Source organism: Leptonychotes weddellii, chromosome 6, assembly GCF_054177405.1.
Source record: "Leptonychotes weddellii isolate Sample4059 chromosome 6, ASM5417740v2, whole genome shotgun sequence".
NCBI lineage: Eukaryota > Metazoa > Chordata > Mammalia > Carnivora > Phocidae > Leptonychotes > Leptonychotes weddellii.
The window spans coordinates 51,581,914-51,596,263 of NC_138374.1; the positions used below are offsets into that span (position 1 = coordinate 51,581,914).

General features: G+C 36.4%; 1 protein-coding gene across 6 annotated transcripts in view; it reads right to left on the bottom strand.

Moving 5' to 3' along the window:
• Nucleotides 1-14,350, bottom strand: part of DDX50 (DExD-box helicase 50) — a 37,711-nt gene that overhangs the window by 18,080 nt on the left and 5,281 nt on the right. For 4 of the 6 annotated variants that reach the window (XM_081824154.1, XM_081824149.1, XM_081824150.1 and 1 more), the window contains 7 exons: nt 12,331-12,406; nt 11,775-11,953; nt 9,987-10,104; nt 9,684-9,869; nt 8,884-9,029; nt 3,367-3,516; nt 1,050-1,151 (listed from right to left, as the gene is read on the bottom strand). In XM_081824154.1, coding sequence (XP_081680280.1) covers nt 1,050-1,151; nt 3,367-3,516; nt 8,884-9,029; nt 9,684-9,869; nt 9,987-10,104; nt 11,775-11,953; nt 12,331-12,406 — 957 coding nt within the window. The remainder of the gene's footprint in view (nt 1-1,049; nt 1,152-3,366; nt 3,517-8,883; nt 9,030-9,683; nt 9,870-9,986; nt 10,105-11,774; nt 11,954-12,330; nt 12,407-14,350) is intronic. The other 2 variants (XM_081824152.1, XM_081824153.1) reach the window with 1 other exon arrangement.

Genomic DNA, 14,350 nt, shown 5'->3' on the forward strand with positions numbered 1-14,350 from the left:
TATGCATATACAATGAAATATTATTCAGCCATAAAAAAAGAACAAAATCTTACCATTTGCAACATGGATGGAGCTGGAGAGTATGATGCTAAGTGAAATGAGTCAGAGAAGGACAAATACCATATGATTTTACTCATATATGGAATTTAAGAAAACAAATGAACAAAGAAAAAAAAGAAAAAAAGGGAGAAAGATAAACCAAGAAACAAACTCTTAAATACAGAGAACAAACAGATAGTTACCAGAGGGGAGGAGAGTTGGGGGAGGGGTGAAACAGATGATGTGGATTAAAGATGCTCATCATCATGAGCACTAAGTAATGCATAGAATAGGTGAATCCTGTACTGTACACCTGGAAATAATATAACACTGTATGTTAATTATACTGGAAATAAAATTAAAAACTTAATTAAAAAGACCACAGCTGAATCCCACAAAAAGTAATTAGAAGAGGGAAAAAATAAGCAGAATAATATCCCCACAAATCATGAAAGAGCTCTAGAAATGCATGCCCAACAAAACAAATGGAAAGTATAACATTATGTGTCTGAACAAGCTAAGAGAAATTTTTAAATAATACATGAAAGAACAAGAAAAATCAAAATGAGAAAAACAAAAAAAGAGGTGAAATGACTCAACCAAGAAGCAGAAAGATAAAGACTCTTCACAAATGAAGACTTTACCGGAAGGAATAGAAGATTGAGCAAACATAAGAGCTAATGCCTTAAAAATAGGAAATCTTGAAAAAGTGAAATAAAGAGATGAAAAGGATTTGAGATAAAGTGACAAAGAAGAGGAAAAAAAAAAAGAAACCAACATAGAAAGAGGACCTAAAGAAAAAAAAAAGGCAATCAGACAAACCAAACACCAAAAAATTATAATTCAAGAAAATTTTGCTGAAATATTAAAAAATATATTTGAAGCTACAGGGTACCCACAAAAAGTGACCACGAACAATACAAAATACATTCAAATAAAACTACTGATTTAAAAAAAAAAAAAACTACTGATTTAAAGATTTATTTATTTTAGAGAGAGAGAGACAGTACCTGTGAGAGTGTGGGGAAGGGCAGAAGGAGAGAATCTTCAGACTCCCCGCTGAGTGCAGAGCCTGATGTGGGGCTCAATCTCACAACCCATAAGATCATAACCTGAGCCGAAACCAAGAGTTGGACACTTAACCTGAGCCAGGGGCCCCTGATTTTTAAAGAAAAATTTAGAAAGTCTTTTGCCTGAAGGCAAAATATTATAAGAAAAAAAAAAACAGACTGGAATCAGACTTTTTACAGAATGCTTTACCCCCAAAACAATGGCAAAATATATTCAAGACAATGAAGGAAAGAAAACATGAACCAAGAATTTTAATATCTAGCCAAATGGTTTTCAGGTATAAATTTACAAACATGCTATTATTAACAGGCAATATTATTTCCATAAGCCCTTCTTCAGGAATCTACCAGATAACAAGTCACAAACAACAGAAATGATTGGACAGATACTGACATAAGAACTGATAGCATTACTATCAATGGATGTTAATATCACAAAAAGAGAGCGAGCTACACATTATATACTCCTATAACATAGTTTTGCCCTAATTAAACAAACCAACCCGAATTTTCAGAAAATACAGAAGACAGAGGAACATGTTAAATGATGCCACAAGGAAGCAATACTCTAGATTATGGAAACTTGGTTTCTTAAACAACAAAAAAAGCTGTAAGAAAAAAAATAGATGAGGGGCGCCTGTGTGGCTCAGTCGGTTAAGCATCTGCCTTTGGCTAAGGTCATGCTCCCAGGGTCCTGGGATCAAGCCCTGCATCGGGCTCCCTGATCAGCGGGGTATCTGCTTCTCCCTCTCCCTCTGCCTGCCACTCTGCCTACTTGTGCTCTCTCTCTCTCTGGCAAATAAATAAATAAAATCTTTAAAAAAATGTTTAAAAGAAAACAGATGAGAAAGGAATCCATATATTAAAGAGACTTAATGAAATCACACAATTTACGAATCTTATTTGGATCCAGATTCAAGACAAAAAACATAAAAGAAAAAACAATCATGAGGCAATCGACAATCTGAACACTAGTTGACATTTGAAGATATTAATTACTGTTATTTTTAAATGTGGTAACAGTAGTGGGGCGCCTGGGTGGCTCAGTCGTTAAGCATCTGCCTTCGGCTCAGGTCATGATCCCAGGGTTATGGGATCGAGCCCCGCATCGGGCTCGGCGGGAAGCCTGCTTCTCCCTCTCCCACTCCCCCGCTTGTGTTCCCTCTCTCGCTGTGTCTCTCTCTGTCAAATAAATAAATAAAATCTTTAAAAAAATAAAAAATAAATAAATGTGGTTAACAGTATTGAGTTTAAAAAAAAAAAAACAATTCTTGGGGCGCCTGAGTGGCTCAGTCGTTAAGTCTCTGCCTTTGACTCAGGTCCTGATCCCAGGGTCCTGGGATCAAACCCCACATCGGGCTCCCTGCTCAGCGGGAAGACTGCTTCTCCCTCTCCACTCCCCCTGCTTGTGTTCCATCTCTCGCTGTGTCTCTCTGTCAAATAGATTAATAAAACCTTTAAAAAAAACAATTCTTTTCTTTTAGAGACACATACCCAATTATTTATGGATGTAATAATATGTTATCTAGGGTTTCCATCAAAATAATTCAGGAGCAGGAAGTGAGTGGGCATGTGGATGAAATAGGATAACTGTTGCAGCTGGAGAATGAATACATAGGGGTTCATTACACTGTCAACTTTTGTATATGTTTAAAATTTTCTACTATAAAAAGTTAAAAAAGACATATAGACTTAGTATTCTGAGCCATTCATTCAATAAATATTTGTGATTCATTTTATAACACAACTTTAAAATACTACCCCCTCTTGCTCACAGAAACTCATTTTGTTTCACTTTTATATTTTCAAGATCACATTATGCAAAGTCTTAAAAAGCCTTCTCAGGAAAATGGGTAGACTTCTATCCTGACTTAAAAGATCATGACAGGCTGGCTATAACTTCCTTCTGAATTAGACTCAATTCTAAAACTGACAATCTTGGGGTGCCTGGATGGCTCAGTCGGTTAAGTGTCTGACTCTTGATTTCGGCTCATGATCTCAGAGTCGTGAGATCAAGCCTCCCCTGCTGGGCTCCATACTGGGCAGGGAGCCTGCTTGGGATTCTCTCTCTCTCCCTCTCCCTCTGCCTTTCTCTCTGTACCCCCAGGCATGCTCTCTCTCCCCCGCCCTTCTCTTTCTCTCATTAAAAAAAAAAAAAAAAAAAAAGATTATCAAACCTAGTCCACAAAGGACAGTATTTTTGTTCAATGAATCATCCCTATAATCTCAATTAGAGAAAGCATGAGAAAATACTTACCTGTTTTATATGTGGATTCATGGCCATTTCAGTTACATTCTTTTTGGTTTCACAGAAAATAATAGCCCTCCCTTCAGACCCACTGTAGACTTGAAGGACGTCTCCAATAACTGCTGGCCTCTGAGACCAATGGCACTGGATGGCCAAATGCTTTGAGGAAAGAAAATACCAAGTATCTGTTTCATTAAAATTAGTGAAAAAGACTTATTTTGTATATATTTTTTCTATTTGTTCAAGAATCGACCTTTCTGGCATACAATAAAACAATTCTCCCCAAACCCACTTAAAAACAATATACAAATGGCCATCAACAGGTGAAAGGATAAACAAATTGTAGTATATTTATACAATGTCATACTATTCAATAATTAAAAGGAGCTAAAAAAAGAGAAAAGAATCAACTACTGATACATGCAACAATATGGATTAATCTCAAAACATATGCTAGGTAAATGAAGCCTTACAGAAAGAGAATACACACAGGATTCCATTTATATCAAGCTCTAGAATAGGCAAAGCTAATCTACGGTAGAAAAAATTCAGAACAAGGGAGCCTGGGTGGCTCAGTCAGTTAAGTGGCTGACTCTTGATCTCAGCTCAGGTCTCAATCTCAGGGTAGTGAGTTTAAGCCCCATGTTTTTAAGCAGGCTCCATGCCCACTTAAAAAAAAAAAAAAAAAGAAAAGAAATCAGAACAGTAGCTATCTCTGGATAGGGGACTTGACTGAGTAGGGACATGAGGGAAATTTCTGGGATGATGGTAATATTTCTATATTTGGGTAGGGGTTTGGGTGATACACATGTTACGAATTTGTCAAAACTGAACAAATGTACTTAAAATTCTGGGTTTATTGTATGTAAATCTTATCTTTTAAAAACTAAATGTTATATGAACCTCAAAAATATACTAACTAAAAGAAGCCCAACACAAAAAGTCACATATGATCACATTTATATGAAGTATGCAAAATAGGTAAGTCCCTAGGGACAGAAAGCAGATTGGTGATGCCAGGGGCTAGGAAAAAGGGAGAATGGGGAGGAACTAACTGCTTCATGGTTATGGGGTTTCCTTTTGGGGTGATGAAGTTCTGGCAGTAGAGAGAAGCTATGGTTGCAGAACATCACGTATGTACAAACACTCAATTGTAGATGTTATATACAGTTTATTTAATTTTGTGAATTTTGCCTCAAAAGATTTGAAAACATCGAACTCTAGTTAACAATATACATGCTAAAGTACTTATGAGGAACTATGCTCGTTTCTGCAATATGAAAGGAATAAAAAAGATGGATATAAGTGAAATATAAAGTGAAATTCATATATAGTGAAATATTAATGGTAGGATCTAGCTGGTGGCTATATGAGTGGTCACTGTAAAACTCTTTTGACTTGGGGCACCTGGTGGATCAGTCAGTCAAAAAGTGTCTGCCTTCTGCTCAGGTCATGATCCCAGGGTCCTGGGATTGAGTCCCGCCTCGGGCTCCCCGCTTTTCCCTCTGCCTGCTGCTCCCCCTGCTTAGGCTCTTTCTCTCCCTCTCTCTGACAAATAACAAAATACAATATTTAAAAAATAATAAAATGAAATAAAAGCAAAAAGAATTAAAAAAATAAAATCTTTAAAACAATAATGTTGGGGAGGTGGATGGGGAGATGGGGTAACTGGGTGATGGGCTTTAAAGAGGCCACTTAACGCAATGAGCACTGGGTGTTACATGCAACTGATGAATCTCTAAATTCTACCCCTGAAACTAATAATACAGTATACGTTAACTAAATTGATTTTTAAGTAAAGAATTTTTAAAACAGTAATAATAATAAATAAAACAATGTTGGAGGAAAACTGATGTTGTATATTCTAAATCTGTGCATTTTAACATGTATCTCAAAAAATTGTTTTTAAAATGTAATACATATTAATTACAGAGCACCTAGAAAACAAAAAAGAACAAAGAAGAAACCAAAGAATCATTTGTACCACCTATGACAAAGTCTTGCTTCTTCCCCATTCTCAAAAAAACAAAACAAAATAAGAATCTAAATCTGATCAAGCCTCACAATCCAACCATCAATTCACAGGAAAATGAAGGTGGAGGGACATGTTAAATAATACCCACAGAAATGCAAATCAGCTAAATTGAGACTGTGGGAAATTCATCATTTGAAAAATGATCATTTCCTTTTAACAAAAAATTGGAAGAAAAAAGAGACAGAGGAACATGTACATTATAAAAGATTTAAGAGAAAAATAAACCAGTGGCAATTTATCTTTTTTTAAGTAGGCAGGGCTTGAAAGTCCTAACCCTGAGATCAAGACCTGAGCTGAAATCAAGAGTTGGGCGCTTAAACCGACTGAGCCACCCCAGCACCCCAAACCAGTGGCAATTTAAAGATCTTATTTGGATCCAGACTGAAACTATTTTTTTTTTTTTTAGATTTTATTTATTTATTTGAGAGAGAGAGAATGAGAGACAGAGAGCACGAGAGGGAAGAGGGCAGAGGGAGAAGCAGACCCCCTGCCGAGCAGGGAGCCTGATGCGGGACTCGATCCCGGGACTCCAGGATCATGACCTGAGCCGAAGGCAGTCGCTTAACCAACTGAGCCACCCAGGCGCCCCAGACTGAAACTATTTAAAAAAAAAGACAACTAGGGTAATGTGGATACTAGATATTTAATAATACTAAAGAAGCACTGGGTTTTTCCTACTGTGATAATAACTGTGGTTTTTGTTTTGTTTTTTGAAGAATACTTATCCTTTATTTATTTTTTAAAGATTTTATTTATTTGTGAGAGCGAAAGTGAGGGAGAGCACAGAGGGAGAGTGAGCAGCAGAGCAGGGAGCTGAGCAGGGAGCCCGATGTGGGGCTCGATCCCAGGACCCTGGGGATCATGACCTGAGCCGAAGGCAGACGCTTAACTGACTGAGCCACACAGGTGCCCCAAAAGAATACTTATCCTTTAAAAATTATATACAATTACATGAAAATGAAAGGATGACTGGATTGCTTCAAAGGTAGGAATGAGGGACACCTGGGTGGCTCAGTCGGTTAAGCAGCTGCCTTCAGCTGAGGTCATGATCCCAGGGTCCAGGGATCGAACACCACATCAGGCTCCCTACTCAGCGGGGAGCCTACTTCTCCCTCTGCCTGCCGCTCCCCCTGCTTGTGCTCTCTCTCTTTGACAAATAAATAAAATCTTAAAAAAAAAAAAAAAGAAAGGTAGGAATGAAGAAGGTATGGGGGTTTAGAAAAGATCATCCTTAAAGCCTGGTGATGGGTACATCAGGTCCCTTATAAATACTCAATTTCTGCATATGTTCGAAAACATCCTTAATAAATTTTTTTCACTGATACATTTTACTCCCAGAAAATTTTCAACCAGGGGTGCCTGAGTGGCTCAGTCGGTTGGGCGTCTGCCTTCAGCTCAGGTCTCTGCTCTGTGGAGAGCCTGCTTCTCCCTCTGCCTGCTACTCTGCCTATCTGTGCTCTCTCTCTGTCAAATAAATAAATAAAATCTTTAAAAAAAAAAGAAAGAAAATTTTCAGCCATTACAAAATACAAAAGCTAGCTTCCTTTCACTATTCTGTACTATAAGTTCTCTTTTCCAGAAGTGATTATTACCAGTAATTTGATATTTCTCTTTCCAACCTATCTCTATACATTTACATAAATATCTAAAGAATCCATTTAGCATTATTTGTCTATTTTTTGGAAAATATAGTATAACTCTAGGGGCGCCCGGGTGGCTTAGGCAGTTAAGTGTCTGTCCTTCGGCTCAGGTCATGATCTCTAGATATATATATATACAGTATAATTCTATATGTATCATTTTGTAATTTAGTTTTTGCCACTCAAATTCATTCTCTCTCTCTTTTTTAAGGATTTTATTTATTTATTTGACAGAGAGAGAGAGCACAAGCAGGGGGAGCAGCAGAGGGAGAGGGAGAAGTAGTCTCCCCACTGAACAGGGAGCCTGATGCGGGGCTTGATCCCAGGATCCTGGGATCATGACCTGAGCTGACGGCAGACGCTTAACTGAGCCACCCAAGCGCCCCCAAATTCATTCTTTTTAACCATTCCACTGTACTTATACATTATACTATTGCTTATTTAGACTATTTTTATTTATGTACACATACACATATACATACATCTATTAAATGGAAAGTGACGTATACGGTACCTTTCATAAATGCAAATATTACCTTAATTCGTTTCCAATCTCTTTTCTGTTTTCTTTCCTTTCCTTTTTTTTTTAAAGATTTTATTTATTTATTTGAGACAGAGAGAATGAGATACAGAGAGCATGAGAGGGAGGAGGGTCAGAGGGAGAAGCAGACTCCCTGCCGAGCAGGGAGCCCGATGCGGGACTCGATCCTGGGACTCCAGGATCATGACCTGAGCCGAAGGCAGTCGCTTAACCAAGTGAGCCACCCAGGCGCCCTCTTTCCTTTCCTTTTAAGTAAGTTCTACATCCAACATGGGACTCAAACTCATGACCCTGAGATCAAGTCACACTTTCTGACTGAGCCAGCCAGGCACCACCCCCCCTTAATTTTTTTTTAAATATACTATTAGTTTGAATTTTTATGGAGTGAAAATTATCCTTTTCCTTTATGGTATCTTCTTCTGACTTTATGTTTAGAAAAGCTTTCCCTTTCCTGAAATCAACTGTTCATCTACACTGCTTTAAATGATTTTATGGCTCACTTTTTAAAATTCTTTTGAGGGGGCACCTGGGTGGCGCAGTCAAGTGTCTGACTCTTGGTTTTGGCTCAGGTCATGATCTTGGGAGTCATGGGATCGAGCCCCACTTTGGGCTCGGCGCTCAGCACAGTCTACTTGTGACTCTCTCTCCCTCAGCCCCTCCTCCCACCCCATGCACACGCGCTCTCTCTCTTAAATAAATCTTTAAAAAAATAAATTCTTTTGAGAATTTTTTTGGTATACGGTATGAGATGGAGATCTAACTTTTTCACCTAAGCTTTTAACACATTATCCCAGTGCTATTCTCTTCAAATTGATATAAACTGCCCCCTTTGTCCTTTTCTACATACTTTAAGTCTCTCTCTACAGCTGCCTGTATATCACTTGTTAGGACTTGTCTGTTAACATACTTTTCTTCTCGGATTTATTCTATTCTACTCCTCTGTCTCAGACCATAGAAATACACAGGTATCTTACTGACTAAAGGCAAAAAGAAAGATTTGGGGATGCCTGGGTGGCTCAGTCAGTTAAGCATCTGCCTTCAGCTCAGGTCATGATCCCAAGAGTCCTAGGATGTGTCCCACATCAGGCTTCTTGCTCAGCAGTGGGCCTGCTTCTCCCTCTGCCTGCCACTCCCCCTGCTTGTGCGTGTGTGCTCTCTCTCTCTGACAAATAAATGAATAATCTTAGAAAGAAAGGGAAAGGGAAGGGATGGGATTTGGCCTGAACTAGTACCCAAAACTTAAGTTTAGCTTCAACAAATTTCAAATACCAACTAAAAGCTACAATCTATCATGCCAGAAAGCTACTTACTTCCACAGTAGTTGCAGCCTTTTGAGTCATTTTTCCGACAAGGTCAACCTGTTCGTATCTGGATTTCATGTATTTTTTTGCAACTTTGTATACCCACTGTGGGCAAGTTGCAGAAAAAAGTAAAGTCTGAGGATTGTCTTCAGAATCTTAAATAAACAACAAAAAAAATCAAATGCTTTCTTAACATCCATGATGTAGTCAGCTCCTGAAAATCCCCCCCAAACTTCAAAGAAATCATAAAAAATTAAAAATTTGGGGTCCATTTTGAACATACAAACTTCATTACAATTATTAAAACTTTCAACTTTCAAAACTGCAGGAAAATATGAAGAAAACTGACCCCAGAAAGAAGGTGAGAATTTAAAAAGGGACAATGAGCAAAGAAATCAGTAAAATGAGTTAGTAATAAATCTACTGACTATAAAAAATAATACATGGGGGGGTGGGAGGATGGGTTGGCCTGGTGGTGGGTATTGAGGAGGGCACGTTCTGCATGGAGCACTGGGTGTTGTGCATGAACAATGAATCATGGAACACTTCATCTAGAACTAATGATGTAATGTATGGGGATTAACATAAAAATAAAAAAAAAAAAATAATACATGAAGGAAAGCATAGGAAGCTAACAAACAGTTAAAGGTCGCATTGTACTTTCTTGTTCAGGAAGAGAACAGGAACCAAGTAACTTTAGCTTTGTTAGAACACTGGGGACAATATAATAATAATTATGAAATAAAAAATTTGTAAGCTTTTAAATATAAGGATAATTGCTAATGGGTTTATTTTGAATTAGGATATACCAGTTTTGTAGGATTCATGGATAATATCTTCAACTTGTTCAGCAAAACCTAAATCTAACATTTGATCCACTTCATCAAGCACAACATGGCGCAGTTTAGAAAGATCTAATCGGCCGCTCTGCAGATGGTCTTTGATACGACCAGGAGTCCCGACCAAGATGTCAATACCATTTCGAATATGATTAACTGTGAGAGGAGAGAAATAGCAGTAATATATAAAGATCAAATATATGTTTTCACATTATTTCTTCAGATTTAAGTAGCAAATAGATCTTTGCACTACTATCATACATATTTACTCACTTTGGCTTTGATAGGATGTTCCACCATAAAAACATGCCACACTGAGTTTCCTAGTGATATCTTTGAAGTCTTTGGCTACTTGGTTTGCCAGTTCCCTTGTAGGAGCCAAAACAAGAACCTAAGCAAGAGGTTTAAAAAATAAAAAGATACTTTTCTAAAAACATCTAAATTCAAACTGAGAAGACTTTTTTTTAAGGTGCATTTAAAACTAGGAATCTCAACATTAAAGTCATAGTATTTAAAGACAGAGCACATACACACACAAAAATTAAAAAATAAAGACAACACAAATGACAACAAGAACAATAACTTAGATTTATAATACCCTCCCCTCCCCTCTTCCTTCAGGTCTCTCTTCAAAACTCACTTTCTCAATGAGGTTCTTAACCCTCTTTTCATATGCTTCACTCCTCCCTTAACTGTTTCGCCTTAGCACTCATGTCATGTAAAATATTTATGCTTTATTTATTTGTTTACTATCTGTCTCATGCACTAAAATATTAGCTCCATGGTGACAGGGATTTACGTTAATTTAAGTTACTGTATTCCTTACACTTCAAACAGTGCCTGGCACAGAACTAGTGCTTTACGTGAATTACATAATTCAATCCTCACAAAAACCCTATGAGGTGGCATAATTATCCTAATTGTACAGATGAGGAACCTGAGTCTCAGAGAAGTTAAAGAGTTTTGCCCAAGATCAAACAGCTAGAAGTGGTGGAGCTGGACTCTCCAATGATGTCCTTCTAGCATAAAAGCTTTTTAAGGCAGTGTTGGAATGTGTCCTATTTCTATTACTTGCAGTCTTTCCTAATTTCACCTAAGAAAAAAAACTCTCTAAAAAAGGTATTTCCTGGGCGCCTGGGTGGCTCAGTTGGTTAAGCGACTGCTTTCGGCTCAGGTCATGATCCTGGAGTCCTGGGATCGAGTCCCACATCGGGCTCCCTGCTCGGCAGGGAGCCTGCTTCTCCCTCTGACCCTCCCCCCTCTCATGTGCTCTCTCTCTCTCATTCTCTCTGTCTCAAATAAATAAATAATATCTTTAAAAAAAAAGGTATTTCCTGTTGGCCAACCTAATCCAAGACCATTATGACTTAATTATATTAATACATGTGAATTTACTTTCATATTGCAATACCATTTAGGAGTCTCAAAGAACAAATTACTTTTAGTCACATATCTGTTCAAATTATGATACTGATTGTTTTTCTTCTTCACTTTTATTAACCTTAAAGTGAATACAGGTTCTGAAAACATCAAATTTTAGGCTAAAATTTCACTAAGTCCTCTCTGTTCTCTACTATAATTAAGACTGATCTCCAGTACCCCAATAACATAGGGACTAACAAAATCATTTCTATAATCTCTTCTTAAAAAGTCAACCAGTGAAATAGATGATATTATTACTGAATGATTAAATAAATGAATACCTCTTTAGCAAATTCATTGTTTAAAAGCAAAGATCAAGACTGAAAAAAAAGAAGAGAAGGTCACTAAATATACTCACTATAAACATACCTAAAATTAGACATGCTGGCTTCATAACATACATTTATCAAAGACATCTATGGATCCATACATTACATTCATATGCAAAATAACCACTTCATTCAACTTTACTTGAGATTTATGTTAAAAATCAACTAATTTTTGCTTTAGGATCTAAATTTTTACTTTATGCCACAGAGCTAACTTTTCTATCTTGGGGGTAATTGAACTTAAGATCAGTATATTCTTCCTTTCCCTTTCCATTAATGTTTTAAACCTTTTACTCCCTGTAATGGTTACCTTTGGTGAGCGGCTTTTTTTAATTGTCTCTTGATTTCTTTGGAGTCTTTCAATCAAGGGGATGGCAAAAGAGAATGTCTTTCCTGTTCCTGTCCGTGCTTGAGCAATTAAATCTTTTCCTTCATATACAGGACCAAAGGTCTTAACTTGAATAGGAAAGAGATATGATACCCCTCGACCTGTAAAATGAGATTTCATTGAAATATATTTAAGATTAGCTTTAGGAAAAAATATTTTTATTTGAAAATGACAACCCAGATTCCTCAACGTCAGCCTAAAAATACAATACCTAGTGATATTTACAGTTATTCCTACCGCAAAGAGGAATTAAAAAAAAAAAAAAATTGTTCTGACACTTCTGACAAATACATACAATTATTTAAAGTTAAACACCGGTTAGAATATCAAAAAGGATGATGTAGAAATAACTGCAATTAAAGAACAGCTACTTCTCTTATGCTTCCTATATTCTCCTTTTGGTCAGAAGAGGCAAAGATTTTTTTATAAAATCCTAGTTGTAGATTTTCAGTTGTATATCCATTAAAATTCATAGTACCTTTTAGAAGCTTTATTGTCTCTTCAGAAATAGGGAAATTGGAGAAGGCTCCTTCTTTCTGTTCACGTGTTAGGGTCTGTTAAAATGAAATCAAAGTTCTAACTAATATAGTTCATATTCAACTAGATATTTAGAATCTTACTCATTTACCATTTTTTGTTTTAGTAAATCAACTTTAGTTAGTACCTGCAAAAATTCTGTAGATTAACTTACATGATACATTAGTGGAAGACCCTTTTAATTTCAAAAGTATCCCTTTAAATAGCAAGTTTACTCAATACATTTTCCCACAGTACATTTTATTTTTCTCATTTTTCTTTTTTTTTGGGGGGGGGATGGGGTAGAGGAAGAGAGAGAGAGAGAGAATCTTAAGCAGGCTCCATACCCAGCATGAAGCCCAACATCAGGCTCCATGAGATCACAACCTGAGCCGAAATCAAGAGTCGGACACTTAACCGACTGAGCCACCCCGGCGCCCCTCCCACAGTACATTTTAAAATTATTAACTCACAAATAAAACTCCCTTTGAAAATACATCTACTACATAAATCAAAATATATTTCCATTTGATTGAGACATTACAGAAGAGCTATTTGATCATCTAAGTCATATTCACAGATACAGACAATATTAATTACAAGGTCTAACAGAAGCCTATAAACCAACCTAAAAAAAATTACACAATGAGGAAAGTAAATTGTTTCTAAAAATAAATGTTAAAAAAAAGTTGTTCTATGGCTCTAAATAGCATGTTTTAGGTCACCAAAACAAAGAAAAGTTCCTATAAGCTTGAAAATTTCTTTAACACATACACAGGTTAGCATGACATAATCATTTAACATCTACTGAAAACTCTGTATACTAGTCAATGTGTATATAGAACGAAGACAATATATCTGTTAACCTTATTATTGCTATGTTTAAAGAAAGTAGTTCCAGAACCATACACAATAGCAGTTTCAAACAGAGAACCAGATAAAAGACATAATATCAAACTGAAATTATAAGCCATTTAAGTAAACCTCAAGGCTATTATCTTAAGATTAAAAAGAAAAAAAAATTTATTACAAAAGTAATACATTTTCATTGTAGAAGCCACATATAAACAGAAATAAAACTATAATCCAGTCAGCTAAAGCCACATTTGAAACAAACACTCCTCCAAACCTCAGTCTATGCACATATAAATTTTATTTATTTATTTTTAAGTAATCTCCACATCCAACATGGGGCTCAAACTCATGATGCTGTGATTAAGTCACATGCTCTACCAATTGAGCCAGTCAGGCACCCCTAAATGTTTTTAAATAAAAACAATACTGTATATACTGTATTGTAATGTGTGTTTTTTTTCATTTAATAGGATACACTGAATACCTTTTAATAATTATTTATTTATTTATTTTTTTGAACTCATGACCCTGAGATCAAGAGTTACACGCTCTACTGAGCCAGCCAGGCACCCCCTGAATACCTTTTTAACACTCTTCTACAACCTTTAGGATAGATGTCATCTATTGCATAGATCTAGCATATTTTCTAAAATCAACTGCCTACTATCAGACATTTAGGATGCATAAATTTTTTGCTAGTATCAACAACACTCTGATAAGAGTTTCATACATCCCTGCACACCTCATGATTATCTCTTTAGGAAGATAAATGCCTAGAAGTAGAATTCCTGAACCCAAGTGTGATCTAAAAAAATAATAAACAATTAAGCCTATTATAATACAAAGCATTGTACCGGGTAAAATCCCAACAGAGCAAAATCAATCCCGTACATTCTGCTACCAGCAATACAAATTTGTAGGGCCTTATTTAGATCAACTCTCTAACATATGTGCTTCCTGACAAATACCAAATTCACAAATAAAAAAATGCCGTATTTTAAGGCAAAAATTCAACATGTTTTCCCAAAGCTCTCCAAAGATTACACATTAAATTAGGCTCAGATATATTTAAATTATTGGCAACCATCAGATTTTAAAATATAAAGAACTACTGATTACCAAGAATT